Source organism: Anopheles moucheti, chromosome 2, assembly GCF_943734755.1.
Source record: "Anopheles moucheti chromosome 2, idAnoMoucSN_F20_07, whole genome shotgun sequence".
NCBI lineage: Eukaryota > Metazoa > Arthropoda > Insecta > Diptera > Culicidae > Anopheles > Anopheles moucheti.
In genome coordinates this window covers 94138146-94162776 of record NC_069140.1, presented here as the reverse complement: position 1 = coordinate 94162776, position 24631 = coordinate 94138146, and the positions used below count along the sequence as shown (strand labels likewise).

General features: G+C 53.1%; 3 protein-coding genes across 3 annotated transcripts; 1 reads left to right on the top strand and 2 right to left on the bottom strand.

The window, feature by feature from the left end:
• The first annotated feature begins 441 nt into the window (after positions 1–441).
• Positions 442–1857, top strand: LOC128309389 (cytochrome c oxidase assembly factor 7 homolog). Its single transcript, XM_053045763.1, has 2 exons — positions 442–694; positions 765–1857. The coding sequence occupies exons 1-2, from the start codon at positions 592–594 to the stop codon at positions 1454–1456; spliced, it is 795 nt and encodes a 264-aa protein (XP_052901723.1). The 5' UTR covers positions 442–591; the 3' UTR covers positions 1457–1857.
• LOC128309390 (cysteine-rich DPF motif domain-containing protein 1) lies at positions 1745–2397 on the bottom strand. The gene has a single exon (XM_053045764.1). The coding sequence runs from the start codon at positions 2252–2254 to the stop codon at positions 1871–1873; it is 384 nt and encodes a 127-aa protein (XP_052901724.1). The 5' UTR covers positions 2255–2397; the 3' UTR covers positions 1745–1870.
• LOC128309388 (putative transferase CAF17 homolog, mitochondrial) lies at positions 2392–3571 on the bottom strand. The gene is made up of 2 exons (XM_053045762.1): positions 3563–3571; positions 2392–3484 (listed from the first exon to the last, which is right to left on the bottom strand). The coding sequence occupies exon 2, from the start codon at positions 3466–3468 to the stop codon at positions 2392–2394; it is 1077 nt and encodes a 358-aa protein (XP_052901722.1). The 5' UTR covers positions 3469–3484; positions 3563–3571.
• Positions 3572–24631: the final 21060 nt, after the last annotated feature.

Here is a 24631-nt window from a genome sequence, read left to right as displayed (position 1 = left end):
TTCAGCATGTTTATCACTCGTGATCAAACACTTCGATCGGACGGAAATTTTATCTCGAAAATCGAAAAAGTAACAGGAGCGAAGAACACGCGTGGAGGTAACATTTTATCGAAAATCTAAAAAGAAACAGGAGCGAAGAACACATATTTGTTGCACTGTGGGCTCAAATTGGTCATGAAATAGAAAAAAAACTTAAGGGGTATGTTCAAATGTTTGTTTCCGTTGTTTTAATTGTAAAAAACAACGCTGTTAATAAAAATTGTGATAGATTCAGGAAATATGTTATAACAATATTAAATTTCAATTAAAATTGAATTCATCTTGGTCAAAATTACACCGCACCAAAAGTTGTAGCTGCCGCAGTTGACTTCGCACTCACAACACGAGTTTGACAACTGTAGCAGAAAAGAACAACATGCAAAAAAAGCAAAATATTTTGCATCTGTCAGAAGTTACGTGAGGTTGCGAAGTGTACATATTTTTCCATTCATTTCGACCCCGGGGAGAAACTTAGTTCGCCGCCGTCGCTAAAGTGTTTCTACCGTTTAATTAGTCCACGGGAACGTGCACCACACCACGCACACTTACAAAATGTCCTCGTTTGATCTGAAAAACGAGACCGAAGTGAAGGAGTACATCGAAAAGTTGGGTGTGGAGTACCGGTTCGGTTGTTACTCGGAGAAAAAACCGGAAGGTATCACACATTGTTATATTACTCGTCTGCTGCATTCAAACTAAACGCGCGCCTAATCGAATACTTTCAGTGTGTCATCTGCTTGGCGATTATCTAGAGGGCATCCGCAAAGACTTTGAGAAGGCCGCCAAAGTGTACCGGTCGAACTGTGATGATTACAACTACGGTAAAAGCTGCCTAAAGTACGGTAACTACACGTTTCTCGGCAAGGGCCGTGCGTCGGAGAAGGGAGATCCGGCGAAAGCCTTCAGCTACTACGAAAAGGGTTGCACGCTGAACGATCCCGATGCGTGTCTGCACAGTGGACTGTTGCTGGTGTCGAAGCTAATGCCCAAAGAAATTACCCGCGATGTGCCGAAAGGGTTCGAGCTGTTGAAGAAAAGCTGCGAGATGAATAATGCCGGTGCATGTTTTTATTTGTCCGGGATGTACATCTCCGGCGTGCTGAAAGAGGAATATCAGCAGGCGGCGAAAAAGGCTGACGTAGCGGCAAGTGAACCGAAGCCGGTGGAACAGCAGCGACCGCTCGGCGCGTACGTCGTCGAACGCAACATGGAGAAGGCGTTCGAGTTCGCGTACAAGGCGTGCGAGCTGCGCAACATGTACGCCTGTGCCAATTTGAGTCAGATGTACGCGAAGGGCGATGGTACGCCGCGGGATGAAAAGAATGCAGAAAAGTACAAAAAGCTCGCCCTCGAGATGCAGGACGAGGTGAAGAAGCAGCAGCAGCTCACATTCCAGCAAGGTTTGAATCCGACGTAGATAAGTTCAATGTGCGCACACTGCCAGAAATGGGACAGTTGGAAGTCATTCGGCGTAAAGCCCACGATGCAACTCTGATTGTGGACGGATGCAAAAATGAAGGTCAAATATCGGTAATGTTACATTTTGTTGGTAATGTTCCGCTGTGTACTCATACTTGGGATCGAGGAATGTCTGTAGCAGTAATTCCCGTTTTTTAGCGATTTAGTTAGCGTTGTTCAGTTATGGTGTGTTTTGTGTATACAGGAAAGAGCACGACGAACGGACGTCCCGCGAACTGATTGGGAAATAGGTGAACCGTTTGTTGGACATTCAGCAAATGCAGTAAATGTTGTTTCGCTTGAGAGAGTAGTAATGTAATAAAAACATAATAATAACATAAGCGAAGCGACAGTTTAATCCCTGCTAAGGTAGCTATGCGAACTGTTTCTTTATTTTGCTTCGCACTTCGAGCGGAAATTCCTGCACCCGTTGCATACAGCAACACCGGCAAAAGGTAGCACCGTAGAAAAAACTGCACTCACTCGCTTTACAGACCGTCCTCCGGCAGAGATTACAATCCGCACCCAGCACTAGATAGTGTTCGCACGCCGGTTTATCGGGTACGGCTTGTGGTGGTGGTGCGAACGGATCGCGCATTACATAACACTCTTCGAGTAGTTCAATTTTGCTGGCAAATGGTGGTCGACGGCCCCGATAATCGCAGCTTTCATTCAAACCACAAAGTTCACATCGAAAGGCGATCGGCGTGTGTTGTGTTGTATCAGATGTTGTGGCGGATTTTTCTGCTGTTTCCATGCTGTGTCGCAGAAGGTTGCGCCGTTGTCATACATGTAGGTGGAGGATTTTATAAACGCAGAGGGAGAGAGAGAAAGATAAAAAAATCTCATAACGCTTTCCAAAATCGCTTTGTTGCTCTTCTTAAATGGAACACATTATGCTCGAGTGTTAAGTTCTTTGGGCCACCAGGAAGGTTTGCTAGTGCGACACGGAATGGCACTCGTTTCGCCCGGTATATTCAGTGTTAGTTCTCCTCCGGACAGAATCTTCTCGATACGCAGCAATCCAATACCATGGTTACCAATGAACCCTCGAAGCTTTCCAACAGCGGTTCCTTCAACATTTTTAATTTCAGCATCACGCAACGCATCCGGATCGACGGATACCTTGGGCGCACTTTCAAACACAAGCGGCATCAGTCGTTTGCGTATCACACCCGTGTGATACGTTCTGGCGGTAAGCTCCTGACCGATGTAGCAACCCTTGTGGAAGCTAACACCGTGTAGCAGATCGCAGTTACTTTCAAGTGGGAAACATTTTCCATCGGGTAGATTTTCTTCACCCTCTCCAATACCGAGCGAATAGCGGAATTCTGTGTATGGATCAGCCCTATCTGCGGACATCACTGCATCGGGGAAGGCAGACTTCAGTAGTTCTCTGATGGTGGATTGTTCTTCATGGCTAAGCACCCGGTAACCAAGCCTTGGTAGTCGAGGATCTTTGAGTACGTGCAGGCGACTGTTTTTAATCAGGCCTTCTGCGTCACCGGTGGCAATTTCATCCTTGAATGCGGCCCAAACGCAATACGTTTCATCCATTCCCACCTGTACCTTCTTGCGCAACCGGTAAAGCTTCAAATGTTTCTCCAACCTCGGAGCCACGGATGCGTCACATTCCAGCAGATAATCGTGTGGTTCCGTATCCAATGCTGGTCGTTTGTACATGAGCGTATCACAGAAAACACGTCCATTAGCTTTAAGAAACATCGTGTACATCACACCGGTGTGTTCAAAGTGTCGCATATCGTTAGTCATCAGGCCTTGTAAAAAGCTGACCGAATCGGACCCTTGCACACGGACAAACTTTCGTGCTCTTAAAGGTACCACTTTGAATGGGGCTTGGGCCGAAACGGATTGATGCAGCGTTCGTGTGCTGTTGAATGTACGGTTCAGACTTTGTCCGACTATTGCAGGCCATCGTTGCTGGGCTGTAGTACACCGTGTGAGCAGCATTTTGTTTGTTGGATTCCTGACGAAAGAATGTTTCAGTGTGCACCTAAATATCGTACACACACTTGATCTTCGAGACAGTGTCTTAAAAGCTTACCCAGAAGATTGTAAGTGGCTCGGACGAGCCAGCGGCACAATTATGATGTAAACAATACACAGCTGTACGAATGACAGTAGCGCAACGCTGGGACAGCTGTGCACGACAGACAGTTGTAGCTCGCAGTTGGGCTGTAGGATAAAAGATTTTTGTAGTCCCCCCCATAGGGTTCGAAGCAACCCTTTAACAAAATTGTGATATGACACTACGGGCCGAGCGCAATTATGGCTAGGACAAAATAAACATAAAAGTTTATTCAAATTTTTGTTCCCATTGCAAAACGACGATTTAAGGAAAGTTCACCTCCAGGCGTGTTCTTCGCTCCTGTTACTTTTGAAAATAAAATTAACTTTAATAAATTACCTGTTTTATTATTTAAAAGCTTTATTACTTAAAATTTTAAGCCAGCAAACTCGAAAAAAATGAGCAGTTTGTCAAGCTCTGATACCAGGAGAGGATCCAACGCAGGAGGATGCTTTTTCCGTGTTTTTCGAGGCAGAAAACGCGCCAAAAATGACCAGTTTTTCAAGTTCCTGATACCAGAAAAGCATCCAACGCAGGAGCAGCGCGGATCAAACGGTAGGCGGAGTAGGCGGTCGCCTAGGGCCTCGCCGGGTTGGGGGCCCCAATAAATTTGTGCCTATTGTGCGATTTTTGAAAATTTTCCAACAAAGTTAAATTATAGCAAAAAAAAATTAATTTACAAGGTAGAAAATTGATCAAAAATATCTTCCTTGGTTATATAAAACATTTTTTTCTATGTGATAAATTAAATGCAGAGAAGAATATCGACTTTGTGACTTTAAAGTATAAACGAAATTGCACCAGGACCAGGACACTAATTTTCCCGTTGATCGTGAAAAATTTCTTCTAAAACTACCTGTTTCCGAATGTATAATACCAGGAGAGCATCCACGGAAGAGGTAGCACCTAGTACAGCAATTTTCGTCGAAAACCGCCGAAAGGTATGCAATGTTTAAACACTAACTTTCCCGTTGGTCGTGAAAAATTTCTTCGAAAACTACCAGTTTTCGAATGTATTGTACCAGGAGAGCATCCACGGAAGAGGTAGCTCCTGGTACTGCGCCGTAAGGTATGCAATGTTTATACACTAACTTTGCAACCAACTTGCAACGCAATGCGCCGTAAGGTATGCAATGTTTATACACTAACCTTGCAACCAACTTGCAATGCAAGTTTGGTGCAAGCAAGAAACTTGCAGCAAGATGGCGCGCAAGATGGCGCCCAACTTCGTACTTGCATGCAACAAACTTGCATGCAAACTTGCATGCAAGTTCTTGCAAGCAAATTCTTGCATGCAAACTTGCATGCAAGTTTGCATGCAAGTTTGTATGCAAGTTTGCTTGCAAGTTTGCATGCAAGTTCTTGTATGCAAGTTCTTGCATGCAAGTTCTTGCATGCAAACTTGCATACAAGAACTTGCATGCAAACTTGCATACAAACTTGCATGCAAACTTGCATGCAAGTTTGCATGCAAGAATTTGCTTGCAAGAACTTGCATGCAAGTTTGCATGCAAGTTTGCATGCAAGTTTGTTGCATGCAAGTACGAAGTTGGGCGCCATCTTGCTGCAAGTTTCGTGCTTGCACCAAACTTGCATTGCAAGTTTGTTGCAAGGTTAGTGTATAAACATTGCATACCTTACGGCGCATTGCATTGCAAGTTGGTTGCAAAGTTAGTGTATAAACATTGCATACCTTACGGCGCAGTACCAGGAGCTACCTCTTCCGTGCATGCTCTCCTGGTACTTTAAATTCGGAAACTGGTAGTTTTCGAAGAAATTTTTCACGACCAACGGGAAAGTTGATGTTTAAACATTGCATAACTTTCGGCGGTTTTCGAGCAAAATTGCTGCACTAGGTGCTACCTCTTCCGTGGATGCTCTCCTGGCATCGGCAATCTGAAAACAGCTGGTTTTGTATGGAATTTCGTACCAGCTAATGGCGATCCAAGTAGTGGCGTTATCGTTCTCCTTAGCGCATACAAACGTTTATATATAGAGACTAGCTTACTAGGCCCGTTTACAGGGCTACGCAACAGAACTCTGAGATGTACGCAAGGGAGCTTTCTTTCCGAGACTTTGCTGGTGTTGTTACATCATGTTTGAAGTACATCTCCCTAACACCGATAATGCCGTAGCAAAATTATGGGCCCCCCTTGAAAAATTCCGCCCTGGGCCTCCAAGGGGATTGATCCTCCACTGCGCAGGAGGATGCATTTTCCGTGTCAATCGAGGCAGAAAACGCGTCAAAAATGACCAGGTTTTCAAGCTCCTGATACCAGGAGAGCATCCAACGCAGGAGGATGCTTTTTCCGTGTTTTTCGAGGCAGAAAACGCGTCAAAATGACCAGTATTTCAAGCTCCTGATACCAGGAGAGCATCCAACGCTGGAGGATGCTTTTTCCGTGTTTTTCGAGGCAGAAAACGCACCAAAAATGACCAGTTTTTCAAGCTCCTGATACAGTGGAGGATCAATCCCCTTGGAGGCCCAGGGCGGAATTATAGTTGGGGCCTCTAATTTTAAAAACGATGCAGGAGGGAAGGGGAACATTGAGGAGACTTGGAATGAGACAAGACGAAAAGCGCAGTAAGAAAGGGCCTACTCCGCCTACCGTTTGATCCGCCCCTGGGCCACCTCTAATCATCTTCTTCAAATGGTCCGCCAGGGCCATCACCATCTTCGAATACAATAACGGAACCGGCTATATCACCACCAACACCAGTTACCACTGTATCTGTACTCTTCTAAATGGAGCTACAATCATACATGCGCCAATTTCGAGAAGCAGCACGTGGTGGAATTTACAATTACAGCATCCAAGGAGCACTTTGCCATCGAATTGGTTCGCTCGCAGTGCTTCCGTGATATTCGCCATGCAACACTCAGTTGCAGCGGATACATGAGGGCACAGTATCAAAATTCAATGATCATTGTTTGTGATTTTGGGCACACCAGATCTGTTCATCACCGTGACTTGTAATCCGAGTCTTGCAGCGGCGGATCAAACGGTAGGCGGAGTAGGTGGTCGCCTAGGGCCTCGCCGTGTTGGGGGCCCCAAACAACTTGTGCCGATTGTGCGATTTTTGGAAATTTAGCAGCAGAGTTAATTTATAGCATAAAATCTAATTAAAAATGTAGGAAATTGGTTATCCTTGATTAGATAATTTTTTTTTATTTTATGTATGCAGTGTATTCAAACTCCTTCTTCTTTATCGGCACGACATCTTTAGGATGTTTAAGCCTACCATTTCTATTTTTATTTTTACTTTATTTACCCGTAGGATAGTCAGTGCTGGGTACGGAGGTTTGGTGGTCCAAATGAAATTTTTCCGTGGTCCTATCTTGTACAGACCGACTGCGCTACCAATACACCATCTGGCCGCCCCGTGAACCCCTATATGCCCTTTTACTTCAACCTATTCATGTATTCTATTTCATGAACGGGATTTTTACATCTGTTCGTAAATGATCCTACCGTTAGATGCTAGAATAGAAACCATGCTTATTTTCACTTCCGCAATATTCGCAAGCTATTGCCATTGCGATACTCGTGGTGTGGTATTGTTTTCTCTCCCCGATTGAACGGTGAAAATGTCCAGCCTACGTGTTTCGAAACAGTATTGTGGTGGAGTATTGTGTTTAGTATTTCGATTGTCACAACCGACACAATCTGTCAGTGTACTTCGAAATAGCTAGCATTGATAGCATGAAACGGAAAGCATCCTTCATCTCGCTCAAACTTTCCGTCGGCTGGTACGAAATTCCATACAAAACCAGCTGTTTTTCCGATTTCCGATACCAGGAAAGCATCCACGGAAGAGGTAGCACCTTGTACAGCAATTTTGGTCGAAAACCGCCGAAAGGTATGCAATATTTAACCACTAACTTTCCCGTGGGTAGAGTAAAATTTTGCAGCAATTTTACTCTAAAACCGCCGAAAGTTATGCAATGTTTAAACACAAACTTTCCCGTTGGTCGTGAAAAATTTCTTCGAAAACTACCAGTTTTTGAATGTATAATACCAGGAGAGCATCCACGGAAGAGGTAGCTCCTGGTACTGCGCCGTAAGGTATGCAATGTTTATACACTAACTTTGCAACCAACTTTCCGCCGTAAGGTATGCAATGTTTATACACAAATTTTCATACAAACCAGCTGTTTTCAGATTTCCGATACCAGGAGAGCATGTTGTTCAAGAGGTAACATCTTCCATCCCCCTCCCCCCCTTCCACCAACAAGATGGTGATCAAAATGGCGGCCAAGATGGCGGCCAAGATGGCGGCCAAGATGGCGGGCAAGATGGCGGCCAAGATGGTGGACACAAGATGGCGAACAAGATGGCGAACAAGATGGCGGACAATATGGCGGACAAGATGGCGGACACAAGATGGCAGCCAAGATGGCGGACAATATGGCGGACAATATGGCGGCCAAGATGGCGGACAAGATGGCTAACAAGATGGCGGCCAAGCTGGCGGACAAGATGGCGGCCAAGCTGGCGGACAAGATGGCGGACAAGATGGCGGACAAGATGGCGGACACAAGATGGCGGACAAGATGGCGGACAAGATGGCGGACAAGATGGCGGACAAGATGGCGGACAAGATGGCGGACAAGATGGCGGACAAGATGGCGGACACAAGATGGCGGACAAGATGGCGGACAAGATGGAGGAAGAGATGGCGGACAAGATGGCGGGCAAGATGGCGGACACAAGATGGTGGACAAGATGGCGGACAATATGGCGGACAAGATGGCGGACACAAGATGGCGGCCAAGATGGCGGACAAGATGGCGGACAAGATGGCGGTCAAGATGGCGTACACAAGATGGCGGACAAGATGGCGGACAAGATGGCGGCCAAGATGGCGGACAATATGGCGGCCAAGATGGCGGACAATATGGCGGCCAAGATGGCGGACAAGATGGCGGCCAAGATGGCGGACAATATGGCGGATACAAGATGGCGGACAAGATGGCGGACAAGATGGCGGCCAAGATGGCGGACACAAGATGGCGACCAAGATGGCGGCCAAGATGGCGGCCAAGATGGCGGCCAACATGGCGGCCAAGATGGCGGACAAGATGCCGGACAAGATGGCGGACACAAGATGGCGGCCAAGATGGCGGACAATATGGCGGACACAAGATGGCGGCCAAGATGGCGGACAATATGGCGGACAAGATGGCGGACACAAGATGGCGGACAATATGGCGGCCAAGATGGCGGACAATATGGCGGCCAAGATGGCGGACAATATGGCGGCCAAGATGGCGGCCAAGATGGCTAACAAGATGGCGGCCAAGCTGGCGGACAAGATGGCGGCCAAGCTGGCGGACAAGATGGCGGACAAGATGGCGGACACAAGATGGTGGCCAAGATGGCGGACAAGATGGCGGCCAAGATGGCGGACAATATGGCGGACACAAGATGGCGGCCAAGATGGCGGACAAGATGGCGGACAAGATGGCGGACAATATGGCGGACACAAGATGGCGGACAAGATGGCGGACAAGATGGCGGCCAAGATGGCGGACAATATGGCGACCAAGATGGCGGACAATATGGCGGCCAAGATGGCGGCCAAAATGGCGGACAATATGGCGGACACAAGATGGCGGACAAGATGGCGGACAAGATGGCGGCCAAGATGGCGGCCAAGATGGCGGACACAAGATGGCGGCCAAGATGGCAGACAACATGGCGGACACAAAATGGCGGACAATATGGCGGACACAAGATGGCGGCCAAGATGGCGGCCAAGATGGCGGACAAGATGGCGGACAAGATGGCGGACAAGATGGCGGACACAAGATGGCGGACAAGATGGCGGACAAGATGGCGGACAAGATGGCGGCCAAAATGGCGGACACAAAATGGTGGACAAGATGGCGGCCAAGATGGCGGACAAGATGGCGGCCAAGATGGCGGACAAGATGGCGGACAAGATGGCGGACAAGATGGCAGACAAGATGGCGGACAAGATGGCGGCCAAGCTGGTGGACAAGATGGCGGCCAAGCTGGCGGACAAGATGGCGGACAAGATGGCGGACACAAGATGGCGGACAAGATGGCGGACAAGATGGCGGCCAAAATGGCGGACACAAAATGGTGGACAAGATGGCGGCCAAGATGGCGGACAAAATGGCGGACAAGATGGCGGACAAGATGGCGGACAAGATGGCGGACAAGATGGCGGCCAAGCTGGTGGACAAGATGGCGGCCAAGCTGGCGGACAAGATGGCGGACAAGATGGCGGACAAGATAGCGGACAAGATGGCGGACAAGATGGCGGACACAAGATGGCGGACAAGATGGCGGACAAGATGGAGGAAGAGATGGCGGACAAGATGGCGGGCAAGATGGCGGACACAAGATGGTGGACAAGATGGCGGACAAGATGGCGGCCAAGATGGTGGACACAGAATGGTGGAAGAGATGGCGGACACAAGATGGCGGCCAAGATGGCGGCCAAGATGGCGGCCAAGATGGTGGCCAAGATGGCGGCCAAGATGGCGGACAATATGGCGGACACAAGATGGCGGCCAAGATGGCGGACACAAGATGGCGAACAAGATGGCGGCCAAGATGGCGGCCAAGATGGCGGACACAAGATGGCGGCCAAGATGGCGGACACAAGATGGCGAACAAGATGGCGGCCAAGATGGCGGACAAGATGGCGGACAAGATGGCGGCCAAGATGGCGACCAAGATGGCGGACACAAGATGGCGGACAATATGGCGGTCAAGATGGCGGACAAGATGGCGGCCAAGATGGCGGACAAGATGGCGGACACAAGATGGCGGCCAAGATGGCGGACAAGATGGCGGACACAAGATGGCGGCCAAGATGGCGGACAATATGGCGGCCAAGATGGCGGACAAGATGGCGGCCAAGATGGCGGACAAGATGGCTAACAAGATGGCGGCCAAGCTGGTGGACAAGATGGCGGCCAAGCTGGCGGACAAGATGGCGGACAAGATGGCGGACAAGATGGCGGACAAGATGGCGGACAAGATGGCGGACACAAGATGGCGGACAAGATGGCGGACAAGATGGCGGCCAAAATGGCGGACACAAAATGGTGGACAAGATGGCGGCCAAGATGGCGGACAAGATGGCGGACAAGATGGCGGACAAGATGGCAGACAAGATGGCGGACAAGATGGCGGCCAAGATGGTGGACAAGATGGCGGCCAAGCTGGCGGACAAGATGGCGGACAAGATGGCGGACAAGATGGCGGACAAGATGGCGGACAAGATGGCGGACAAGATGGCGGACAAGATGGCGGACAAGATGGCGGACAAGATGGAGGAAGAGATGGCGGACAAGATGGCGGGCAAGATGGCGGCCAAGCTGGTGGACAAGATGGCGGACAAGATGGCGGCCAAGATGGCGGACAAGATGGCGGACAAGATGGCGGACAAGATGGCAGACAAGATGGCGGACAAGATGGCGGCCAAGATGGCGGCCAAGATGGCGGACACAAGATGGCGGCCAAGATGGCGGACACAAGATGGCGAACAAGATGGCGACCAAGATGGCGGACACAAGATGGCGGACAATATGGCGGTCAAGATGGCGGACAAGATGGCGGCCAAGATGGCGGACAAGATGGCGGACACAAGATGGCGGCCAAGATGGCGGACAAGATGGCGGACACAAGATGGCGGCCAAGATGGCGGACAATATGGCGGCCAAGATGGCGGACAATATGGCGGCCAAGATGGCGGACAAGATGGCTAACAAGATGGCGGCCAAGCTGGTGGACAAGATGGCGGCCAAGCTGGCGGACAAGATGGCGGACAAGATGGCGGACAAGATGGCGGACAAGATGGCGGACAAGATGGCGGACAAGATGGCGGACACAAGATGGCGGACAAGATGGCGGACAAGATGGCGGCCAAAATGGCGGACACAAAATGGTGGACAAGATGGCGGCCAAGATGGCGGACAAAATGGCGGACAAGATGGCGGACAAGATGGCGGACAAGATGGCGGCCAAGCTGGTGGACAAGATGGCGGCCAAGCTGGCGGACAAGATGGCGGACAAGATGGCGGACAAGATGGCGGACAAGATGGCGGACAAGATGGCGGACAAGATGGCGGACACAAGATGGCGGACAAGATGGCGGACAAGATGGCGGACAAGATGGCGGCCAAAATGGCGGACACAAAATGGTGGACAAGATGGCGGCCAAGATGGCGGACAAGATGGCGGCCAAGATGGCGGACAAGATGGCGGACAAGATGGCGGACAAGATGGCAGACAAGATGGCGGACAATATGGCGGCCAAGCTGGTGGACAAGATGGCGGCCAAGCTGGCGGACAAGATGGCGGACAAGATGGCGGACACAAGATGGCGGACAAGATGGCGGACAAGATGGCGGACACAAGATGGCGGCCAAGATGGCGGACAATATGGCGGCCAAGATGGCGGACAATATGGCGGCCAAGATGGCGGACAAGATGGCTAACAAGATGGCGGCCAAGCTGGTGGACAAGATGGCGGCCAAGCTGGCGGACAAGATGGCGGACAAGATGGCGGACAAGATGGCGGACAAGATGGCGGACAAGATGGCGGACACAAGATGGCGTACAAGATGGCGGACAAGATGGAGGAAGAGATGGCGGACAAGATGGCGGGCAAGATGGCGGACACAAGATGGTGGACAAGATGGCGGACAATATGGCGGACACAAGATGGCGGACACAAGATGGCGGCCAAGATGGCGGACAAGATGGCGGTCAAGATGGCGGACACAAGATGGCGGACAAGATGGCGGACAAGATGGCGGACAAGATGGCGGCCAAAATGGCGGACACAAAATGGTGGACAAGATGGCGGCCAAGATGGCGGACAAGATGGCGGACAAGATGGTGGACAAGATGGCAGACAAGATGGCGGACAAGATGGCGGCCAAGATGGCGGCCAAGATGGCGGACACAAGATGGCGGACAAGATGGCGGACAAGATGGTGGACAAGATTGCGGACAAGATGGCGGCCAAGATGGCGGACAAGATGGCGGATACAAGATGGCGGCCAAGATGGCGGACAAGATGGCGGTCAAGATGGTAGAAAAGATGGCGGACAAGATGGCGGCCAAGATGGCGGACACAAGCTGGCGACCAAGATGGCGGACAAGATGGCGGACAAGATGGCGGACAAGATGGCGGACAAGATGGCGGTCACAAGATGGCGGACAAGATGGCGGACAAGATGGCGGCCAAAATGGCGGACACAAAATGGTGGACAAGATGGCGGCCAAGATGGCGGACAAGATGGCGGACAAGATGGCGGACAAGATGGCAGACAAGATGGCGGACAAGATGGCGGCCAAGATGGTGGACAAGATGGCGGCCAAGCTGGCGGACAAGATGGCGGACAAGATGGCGGACAAGATGGCGGACAAGATGGCGGACAAGATGGCGGACAAGATGGCGGACACAAGATGGCGGACAAGATGGCGGACAAGATGGAGGAAGAGATGGCGGACAAGATGGCGGGCAAGATGGCGGCCAAGCTGGTGGACAAGATGGCGGACAAGATGGCGGCCAAGATGGCGGACAAGATGGCGGACAAGATGGCGGACAAGATGGCAGACAAGATGGCGGACAAGATGGCGGCCAAGATGGCGGCCAAGATGGCGGACACAAGATGGCGGCCAAGATGGCGGACACAAGATGGCGAACAAGATGGCGACCAAGATGGCGGACACAAGACGGCGGACAATATGGCGGTCAAGATGGCGGACAAGATGGCGGCCAAGATGGCGGACACAAGATGGCGGCCAAGATGGCGGACAAGATGGCGGACACAAGATGGCGGCCAAGATGGCGGACAATATGGCGGCCAAGATGGCGGACAATATGGCGGCCAAGATGGCAGACAAGATGGCGGACAAGATGGCGGCCAAGCTGGTGGACAAGATGGCGGCCAAGCTGGCGGACAAGATGGCGGACAAGATGGCGGACAAGATGGCGGACAAGATGGCGGACAAGATGGCGGACAAGATGGCGGACACAAGATGGCGGACAAGATGGCGGACAAGATGGCGGACAAGATGGCGGCCAAAATGGCGGACACAAAATGGTGGACAAGATGGCGGCCAAGATGGCGGACAAGATGGCGGCCAAGATGGCGGACAAGATGGCGGACAAGATGGCGGACAAGATGGCAGACAAGATGGCGGACAAGATGGCGGCCAAGCTGGTGGACAAGATGGCGGCCAAGCTGGCGGACAAGATGGCGGACAAGATGGCGGACACAAGATGGCGGACAAGATGGCGGACAAGATGGCGGACAAGATGGCGGACACAAGATGGCGGCCAAGATGGCGGACAATATGGCGGCCAAGATGGTGGACAATATGGCGGCCAAGATGGCGGACAAGATGGCTAACAAGATGGCGGCCAAGCTGGTGGACAAGATGGCGGCCAAGCTGGCGGACAAGATGGCGGACAAGATGGCGGACAAGATGGCGGACAAGATGGCGGACAAGATGGCGGACACAAGATGGCGTACAAGATGGCGGACAAGATGGAGGAAGAGATGGCGGACAAGATGGCGGGCAAGATGGCGGACACAAGATGGTGGACAAGATGGCGGACAATATGGCGGACAAGATGGCGGACACAAGATGGCGGCCAAGATGGCGGACAAGATGGCGGTCAAGATGGCGGACACAAGATGGCGGACAAGATGGCGGACAAGATGGCGGACAAGATGGCGGCCAAAATGGCGGACACAAAATGGTGGACAAGATGGCGGCCAAGATGGCGGACAAGATGGCGGACAAGATGGTGGACAAGATGGCAGACAAGATGGCGGACAAGATGGCGGCCAAGATGGCGGCCAAGATGGCGGACACAAGATGGCGGACAAGATGGCGGACAAGATGGTGGACAAGATTGCGGACAAGATGGCGGCCAAGATGGCGGACAAGATGGCGGATACAAGATGGCGGACAAGATGGCGGACAAGATGGCGGTCAAGATGGTAGAAAAGATGGCGGACAAGATGGCGGCCAAGATGGCGGACACAAGCTGGCGACCAAGATGGCGGACAAGATGGCGGACAAGATGGCGGACAAGATGGCGGACAAGATGGCGGACAAGATGGCGGACACAAGATGGCGGACAAGATGGCGGACAAGATGGCGGCCAAAATGGCGGACAAGATGGCGTACAAGATGGCGGCCAAGATGGCGGACAAGATGGCGGACAAGATGGCGGACAAGATGGCAGACAAGATGGCGGACAAGATGGCGGCCAAGATGGTGGACAAGATGGCGGCCAAGCTGGCGGACAAGATGGCGGACAAGATGGCGGACAAGATGGCGGACAAGATGGCGGACAAGATGGCGGACAAGATGGCGGACACAAGATGGCGGACAAGATGGCGGACAAGATGGAGGAAGAGATGGCGGGCAAGATGGCGGCCAAGCTGGTGGACAAGATGGCGGACAAGATGGCGGCCAAGATGGCGGACAAGATGGCGGACAAGATGGCGGACAAGATGGCAGACAAGATGGCGGACAAGATGGCGGCCAAGATGGCGGCCAAGATGGCGGACACAAAATGGCGGCCAAGATGGCGGACACAAGATGGCGAACAAGATGGCGACCAAGATGGCGGACACAAGATGGCGGACAATATGGCGGTCAAGATGGCGGACAAGATGGCGGCCAAGATGGCGGACAAGATGGCGGACACAAGATGGCGGCCAAGATGGCGGACAAGATGGCGGACACAAGATGGCGGCCAAGATGGCGGACAATATGGCGGCCAAGATGGCGGACAATATGGCGGCCAAGATGGCGGACAAGATGGCTAACAAGATGGCGGCCAAGCTGGTGGACAAGATGGCGGCCAAGCTGGCGGACAAGATGGCGGACAAGATGGCGGACAAGATGGCGGACAAGATGGCGGACAAGATGGCGGACACAAGATGGCGGACAAGATGGCGGACAAGATGGCGGACAAGATGGCGGACACAAGATGGCGGCCAAGATGGCGGACAATATGGCGGCCAAGATGGCGGACAATATGGCGGCCAAGATGGCGGACAAGATGGCTAACAAGATGGCGGCCAAGCTGGTGGACAAGATGGCGGCCAAGCTGGCGGACAAGATGGCGGACAAGATGGCGGACAAGATGGCGGACACAAGATGGCGGACAAGATGGCGGACAAGATGGCGGCCAAAATGGCGGACACAAAATGGTGGACAAGATGGCGGCCAAGATGGCGGACAAAATGGCGGACAAGATGGCGGACAAGATGGCAGACAAGATGGCGGACAAGATGGCGGCCAAGCTGGTGGACAAGATGGCGGCCAAGCTGGCGGACAAGATGGCGGACAAGATGGCGGACAAGATGGCGGACAAGATGGCGGCCAAGATGGCGGACACAAGATGGCGGACAAGATGGCGGACAAGATGGCGGACAAGATGGCGGCCAAAATGGCGGACACAAAATGGTGGACAAGATGGCGGCCAAGATGGCGGACAAGATGGCGGCCAAGATGGCGGACAAGATGGCGGACAAGATGGCAGACAAGATGGCGGACAAGATGGCGGCCAAGCTGGTGGACAAGATGGCGGCCAAGCTGGCGGACAAGATGGCGGACAAGATGGCGGACACAAGATGGCGGACAAGATGGCGGACAAGATGGCGGACAAGATGGCGGACACAAGATGGCGGCCAAGATGGCGGACAATATGGCGGCCAAGATGGCGGACAATATGGCGGCCAAGATGGCGGACAAGATGGCTAACAAGATGGCGGCCAAGCTGGTGGACAAGATGGCGGCCAAGCTGGCGGACAAGATGGCGGACAAGATGGCGGACAAGATGGCGGACAAGATGGTGGACAAGATGGCGGACAAGATGGCGGACACAAGATGGCGGACAAGATGGCGGACAAGATGGAGGAAGAGATGGCGGACAAGATGGCGGGCAAGATGGCGGACACAAGATGGTGGACAAGATGGCGGACAATATGGCGGACAAGATGGCGGACACAAGATGGCGGCCAAGATGGCGGCCAAGATGGCGGCCAAGATGGCGGACACAAGATGGCGGACAAGATGGCGGACAAGATGGCGGACAAGATGGCGGCCAAAATGGCGGACACAAAATGGTGGACAAGATGGCGGCCAAGATGGCGGACAAGATGGCGGACAAGATGGTGGACAAGATGGCAGACAAGATGGCGGACAAGATGGCGGCCAAGATGGCGGCCAAGATGGCGGACACAAGATGGCGGACAAGATGGCGGACAAGATGGTGGACAAGATTGCGGACAAGATGGCGGCCAAGATGGCGGACAAGATGGCGGATACAAGATGGCGGACAAGATGGCGGACAAGATGGCGGACAAGATGGCGGACAAGATGGCGGTCAAGATGGTAGAAAAGATGGCGGACAAGATGGCGGCCAAGATGGCGGACACAAGCTGGCGACCAAGATGGCGGACAAGATGGCGGACAAGATGGAGGACAAGATGGCGGACAAGATGGTGGACAAGATGGCGGCCAAGATGGCGGCCAAGATGGCGGACAAGATGGCGGACAATATGGCGGACACAAGATGGCGGCCAAGATGGCGGACAAGATGGCGGACAGGAGCGCGGACACAAGATGGCGGACAAGATGGAGGACAAGATGGCGGACAAGATGGCGGACAAGATGGCGGACAAGATGGCGGCCAAGATGGCGGCCAAGATGGCGGACAAGATGGCGGACAATATGGCGGACACAAGATGGCGGACACAAGATGGCGGACAAGATGGCGGACAGGAGCGCGGACACAAGATGGCGGACAAGATGGCGGACAAGATGGCGGACACAAGATGGCGGACAAGATGGCGGACACAAGATGGCGGACAAGATGGCGGACACAAGATGGCGGACACAAGATGGCGGACACAAGATGGCGGACACAAGATGGCGGACAAGATGGCGGACACAAGATGGCGAACAAGATGGCGGACACAAGATGGCGGACAAGATGGCGGCCAAGATGGCAGACAAGATGGCGGCCAAGATGGCGGACACGATGGCAGCCAAGATGGCGGACAAGATGGCGGACAAGATGGCGGACACAAGATGGCGGCCAAGATGGCGGACAAGATGGCGGCCAAGATGGCAGGTTTTGGGTCGTGACTCGTAGGAGGTGAGTGGTGACCCGTGGGATGTGGGTGGTGACACGTGGGAGGTGGGTGGTGACCCATGGGAGGTGAGTGGTGACCCGTGGGAGGTGAGTGGTGACACGTGGGAGGTGGGTGGTGACACGTGTGAGGTAGGTGGTGACCCGTGGGAGGTGGGTGGTGACCCGTGGGAGGTGGGTGGTGACCCGTGGGAGGTGAGTGGTGACACGTGGGAGGTGGATGGTGACCAGTGGGAGGTGGGTGATGACCCGTGGGAGGTGGGTGGTGACACGTGTGAGGTTGGTGGTAACAAGTGGGTGGTGGGTGGTGACCCGTGGGAGGTGGATGTTGACCCGTGGGAGATGGGTGGTGACCCGTGGGAGGTGGGCGGTGACCCCGTCCGCCATCTTGGCCGCCATCTTGTCAGCTATCTTGTCCGCCATCTTGGCCGCCATCTTGGCCGCCATCTTGGCCGCCATCTTGTGTCCGCCATCTTGTCCGCCATCTTGGCCACCATCTTGTCCGCCATCTTGGCCGCCATCTTGGCCGTCATCTTGTGTCCGCCATCTTTTCCGCCATCTTGTCCGCCATCTTGTCCGCAATCTTGTCCACCATCTTGTCCGCCATCTTGTCCGCCATCTTGGCCGCCATCTTGTCCGCCATCTTGTCCGTCATCTTGGCCGCCATCTTGTCCGCCATCTTGGCCGCCATCTTGTCCAACATCTTGTGTCCGCCATCTTGTCCGCCATCTTGTCCGCCATCTTGTATCCGCCATCTTGTCCGCCATCTTGGCCGCCATCTTGTCCGCAATCTTGTTCACCATCTTGTCCGCCATCTTGTCCGCCATCTTGACCGCCATCTTGTCCGCCATCTTGTGTCCGCCATCTTGTCCGCCATCTTGTCCGCCATCTTGGCTGCCATCGTGTCCTTCATCTTGGCCGCCATCTTGTCCGCCATCTTGGCCGCCATCTTGTCCGCCATCTTGTCCGCCATCTTGGCCGCCATCTTGTCCAGCATTTTGTTTCCGCCATTTTGGCTGCCATCTTGTCCACCATCTTGTCCGCCATATTGTCCGCCATCATGGCCGCCATCTTGTCTGCCATCTTGGCCGCCATCTTGTCCGCCATCTTGTCCGCAATCTTGGCCGCCATCTTGTCCGCCATCTTTGCCGCCATCTTGTGTCCGCCATATTGTCCACCATCTTGTCCGCCATCTTGTCCGCCATCTTGTCCGCCATCTTGTGTCCGCCATCTTGTGTCCGCCATCTTGTCCGCCATCTTGGCCGCCATCTTGTCCGCCATCTTGTCCGTCATCTTGGCCGCCATCTTGTCCGCCATCTTGGCCGCCATCTTGTCCGCCATATTGTCCGCCATCTTGTCCACCATCTTGTGTCCGCCATCTTGCCCGCCATCTTGTCCGCCATCTCTTCCTCCATCTTGTCCGCCATCTTGTCCGCCATCTTGTGTCCTAGATCTTGGCCGCCATCTTGTGTCCGCCATCTTGTCCGCCATCTTGTCCGCCATCTTGCCCGCCATCTTGTCCGCCATCTTGTCCGCCATCTTGTCCGCCATCTTGTGTCCGCCATCTTGTCCGCCATCTTGTCCGCCATCTTGTATCCGCCATCTTGGCCGCCATCTTGTGTCCGCCATCTTGGCCGCCATATTGTCCGCCATCTTGTCCGCCATCTTGTCCGCCATCTTGGTCCGCCATCTTGTCCGCCATCTTGTCCGCCATCTTGTCCGCCATCTTGGCCGCCATCTTGGCCGCCATCTTGGCCGCCATCTTGTCCGCCATCTTGGCCGCCATCTTGTCCGCCATCTTGGCCGCCATCTTGGCCGCCATCTTGTCCGCCATCTTGTGTCCGCCATCTTGTCCGCCATCTTGTCCGCCATTTTGGCCGCCATCTTGTGTCCGCCATATTGTCCGCCATCTTGGCCGCCATCTTGGCCGCCATCTTGGCCGCCATCTTGGCCGCCATCTTGTCCGCCATCTTGGCCGCCATCTTGTCCGCCATCTTGGCCGCCATCTTGGCCGCCATCTTGTCCGCCATCTTGTGTCCGCCATCTTGTCCGCCATCTTGTCCGCCATTTTGGCCGCCATCTTGCCCGCCATCTTGTCTTCCATCTCTTCCTCCATCTTGTCCGCCATCTTGTCCGCCATCTTGTGTCTTAGATCTTGGCCGCCATCTTGTGTCCGCCATCTTGTCCGCCATCTTGTCCGCCATCTTGCCCGCCATCTTGTCCGCCATCTTGTCCGCCATCTTGTCCGCCATCTTGTCCGCCATCTTGTGTCCGCCATCTTGTCCGCCATCTTGTCCGCCATCTTGTATCCGCCATCTTGGCCGCCATCTTGTGTCCGCCATCTTGGCCGCCATATTGTCCGCCATCTTGTCCGCCATCTTGGCCGCCATCTTGTCCGCCATCTTGTCCGCCATCTTGTGTCCGCCATCTTGTGTCCGTTATCTTGTCCGCCATCTTGTCCGCCATCTTGGCCGCCATCTTGGCCGCCATATTGCCCGCCATCTTGTCCGCCATCTTGGCCGCCATCTTGGCCGCCATCTTGTCCGCCATCTTGGCCGCCATCTTGTCCGCCATCTTGTGTCCGCCATCTTGTGTCCGCCATCTTGTTCGCCATGTTGTCCGCCATCTTGTCCGCCATGTTGTCCGCCATCTTGGCCGCCATCTTGTCCGCCATCTTGGCCGCCATCTTGTGTCCGCCATCTTGTCCGCCATCTTGTCCGCCATCTTGTCCGCCATATTGTCCGCCATCTTGGCCGCCATCTTGGCCGCCATCTTGGCCGCAATCTTGTGTCCGCCATCTTGGCCGCCATCTTGTCCGCCATCTTGGCCGCCATATTGTCCGCCATCTTGTCCGCCATCTTGTGTCCGCCATCTTGTCCGCCATCTTGGCCGCCATCTTGTGTCCGCCATCTTGTCCGCCATCTTGTCCGCCACTTTTGTCCGCCATCTTGTCCGCCATCTTTTCCGCCATCTTGTGTCCGCCATCTTGTCCGCCATCTTGTCCACCATCTTGTCCGCCATCTTGTCCGCCATCTTGCCCGCCATCTTGTCCGCCATCTTGTCCGCCATCTTGGCCACCATCTTGTCCGCCATCTTGTCCGCCATCTTTTCCGCCATCTTGGCCACCATCTTGTGTCCGCCATCTTGTCCGCCATCTTGGCCGCCATCTTGTCCGCCATCTTGGCCGCCATCTTGGCCGCCATCTTGGCCGCCATCTTGTCCGCCATCTTGGCCGCCATCTTGGCCGCCATCTTGGCCGCCATCTTGTCCGCCATCTTGTGTCCGCCATCTTGTCCGCCATCTTGTCCGCCATCTTGTCCGCCATCTTTTCCGCCATCTTGGCCACCATCTTGTGTCCGCCATCTTGTCCGCCATCTTGGCCGCCATCTTGGCCGCCATCTTGGCCGCCATCTTGTCCGCCATCTTGGCCGCCATCTTGGCCGCCATCTTGGCCGCCATCTTGTGTCTGCCATCTTGGCCGCCATCTTGTCCGCCATCTTGTGTCCGCCATCTTGGCCGCCATCTTGTCCACCATTTTGTGTCCACCATCTTGGCCGCCATCTTGGCCGCCATCTTGTGTCCGCCATCTTGTCCACCATTTTGTGTCCGCCATCTTGGCCGCCATCTTGTCCGCCATCTTGTCCGCCATCTTGTGTCCGCCATCTTGTCCGCCATCTTGTCCGCCATCTTGTGTCCGCCATCTTGTCCGCCATCTTGGCCGCCATCTTGGCGGCCATCTTGGCCGCCATCTTGGCTGCCATCTTGTCCACCATTTTGTGTCCGCCATCTTGGCCGCCATATTGTCCGCCATCTTGTGTCCGCCATCTTGTCCGCCATCTTGTCCGCCATCTTGTCCGCCATCTTGTGTCCGCTACTTGTCCGCCATCTTGTCCGCCATCTTGGCTGCCATCGTGTCCTTCATCTTGGCCGCCATCTTGGCCGCCATCTTGGCCGCCATCTTGTGTCCGCCATCTTGTCCGCCATCTTGGCCACCATCTTGTGTCCGCCATCTTGGCCGCCATCTTGTCCGCCATCTTGGCCGCCATATTGTCCGCCATCTTGGCCACCATCTTGTGTCCGCCATCTTGTCCGCCATCTTGGCTGCCATCTTGTGCCCGCCATCTTGGCCGCCATCTTGTGTCCGCCATCTTGGCCGCCATATTGTCCGCCATCTTGTCCGCCATATTGTCCGCCATCTTGGCCACCATCTTGGCCGCCATCTTGGCCGCCATCTTGTCCGCCATCTTGGCCACCATATTGTCCGCCATATTGTCCGCCATCTTGGCCGCCATATTGTCCGCCATCTTGTGTCCGCCATCTTGTCCGCCATCTTGTCCGCCATCTTGTCCGCCATCTTGTCCGCCATCTTGTGTCCGCCATCTTGTCCGCCATCTTGTCCGCCATCTTGGCTGCCATCGTGTCCGCCATCTTGGCCGCCATCTTGCGTCCGCCATATTGTCCGCCATCTTGGCCGCCATCTTGTCCGCCATCTTGTGTCTGCCATCTTGGCCGCCATCTTGTCCGCCATCTTGTGTCCGCCATCTTGGCCGCCATCTTGGCCGCCATCTTGTCCGCCATCTTGGCCGCCATTTTGATCACCATTTTGTTGGGGTAAGGGGGGTAGGGGGATGGAAGATGTTACCTCTTGAACAACATGCTCTCCTGGTATCGGAAATCTGAAAACAGCTGGTTTGTATGAAAATTTGTGTATAAACATTGCATACCTTACGGCGGAAAGTTGGTTGCAAAGTTAGTGTATAAACATTGCATACCTTACGGCGCAGTACCAGGAGCTACCTCTTCCGTGGATGCTCTCCTGGTATTATACATTCAAAAACTGGTAGTTTTCGAAGAAATTTTTCACGACCAACGGGAAGGTTAGTGTGTAAACATTGCATAACTTTCGGCGGTTTTTAAGCAAAATTGCTGCAAAATTTTACTCTACCCACGGGAAAGTTAGTGGTTAAATATTGCATACCTTTCGGCGGTTTTCGACCAAAATTGCTGTACAAGGTGCTACCTGTTCCGTGGATGCTTTCCTGGTATCGGAAATCGGAAAAACAGCTGGTTTTGTATGGAATTTCGTACCAGCTAATGGCGATCCAAGTAGTGGCGTTATCGTTCTCCTTAGCGCATACAAACGTTTATATATAGAGACTAGCTTACTAGGCCCGTTTACAGGGCTACGCAACAGAACTCTGAGATGTACGCAAGGGAGCTTTCTTTCCGAGACTTTGCTGGTGTTGTTACATCATGTTTGAAGTACATCTCCCTAACACCGATAATGCCGTAGCAAAATAATGGGCCCCCCTTGAAAAATTCCACCCTGGGCCTCCAAGGGGATTTAACCTCCACTGCGCAGGAGGATGCATTTTCCGTGTCAATCGAGGCAGAAAACGCGTCAAAAATGACCAGGTTTTCAAGCTCCTGATACCAGGAGAGCATCCAACGCAGGAGGATGCTTTTTCCGTGTTTTTCGAGGCAGAAAACGCGCCAAAAATGACCAGGTTTTCAAGCTCCTGATACCAGGAGAGCATTCAACGCAGGAGGATGCTTTTTCCGTGTTTTTCGAGGCAGAAAACGCGCCAAAAATGACCAGTTTTTCGAGCTCCTGATACCAGGAGAGCATCCAACGCAGGAGGATGCTTTTTCCGTGTTTTTCGAGACAGAAAACGCGCCAAAAATGACCAGTTTTTCAAGCTCCTGATACCAGGAGAGCATTCAACGCAGGAGGATGCTTTTTCCGTGTTTTTCGAGGCAGAAAACGCGCCAAAAATGACCTGTTTGTCAAGCTTATGATACCAGGAGAGCATCCAACGCAGGAGGATGCTTTTTCCGTGTCAATAGAGCCAGAAAACGCGATAAATATGACCAGTTTTTCAAGCTCCTGATACAAGGAGAGCATTCAACGCAGGAGGATGCTTCTTCCGTGTTTTTCGAGGCAGAAAACGCGCCAAAAATGACCAGTTTTTCAAGCTCGTGATAGCAGGAGAGCATCCAACGCAGGAGGATGCTTTTTCCGTGTTTTTCGAGGCAGAAAACGCGCCAAAAATGACCAGTTTTTCAAGCTCCTGATACCAGGAGAGCATCCAACGCAGGAGGATGCTTTTTCCGTGTTTTTCGAGGCAGAAAACGCGCCAAAAATGACCAGTTTGTCAAGCTCCTGATACCAGGAGAGCATCCAACGCAGGAGGATGCTTTTTCCGTGTCAATCGAGCCAGAAAACGCGATAAATATGACCAGTTTTTCAAGCTCCTGATACCAGGAGAGCATCCAACGCAGGAGGATGCTTCTTCCGTGTTTTTCGAGGCAGAAAACGCGCCAAAAATGACCAGTTTTTGAAGCTCATGATACCAGAAGAGCATCCAACGCAGGAGGATGCTTTTTCCGTGTTTTTCGAGGCAGAAAACGAGCCAAAAATGACCAGTTTTTCAAGCTCCTGATACCAGGAGAGCATCCAACGCAGGAGGATGCTTCTTCCGTGTTTTTCGAGGCAGAAAACGAGCCAAAAATGACCAGTTTTTCAAGCTCCTGATACCAGGAGAGCATTCAACGCAGGAGGATGCTTTTTCCGTGTTTTTCGAGGCAGAAAACGCGCCAGAAATGACCTGTTTGTCAAGCTTATGATACCAGGAGAGCATCCAACGCAGGAGGATGCTTTTTCCGTGTTTTTCGAGACAGAAAACGCGCCAAAAATGACCAGTTTTTCAAGCTCCTGATACCAGGAGAGCATCCAACGCAGGAGGATGCTTTTTCCGTGTTTTTCGAGGCAGTAAACGCGCCAAAAATGACCAGTTTTTCAAGCTCCTGATACCAGGAGAGCATCCAACGCAGGAGGATGCTTTTTCCGTGTTTTTCGAGGCAGAAAACGCG

Excerpts from the sequence above, each read along its gene's own strand:
- LOC128309389 (XM_053045763.1), top strand. The coding sequence starts at position 592 with ATGTCCTCGTTTGATCTGAAAAACGAGACCGAAGTGAAGGAGTACATC. Across the intron at positions 695-764 it reads CTCGGAGAAAAAACCGGAAG|TGTGTCATCTGCTTGGCGAT; the intron begins GTATCACACATT and ends GAATACTTTCAG.
- LOC128309390 (XM_053045764.1), bottom strand. The coding sequence starts at position 2,254 with ATGGAAACAGCAGAAAAATCCGCCACAACATCTGATACAACACAACAC.
- LOC128309388 (XM_053045762.1), bottom strand. The coding sequence starts at position 3,468 with ATGCTGCTCACACGGTGTACTACAGCCCAGCAACGATGGCCTGCAATA.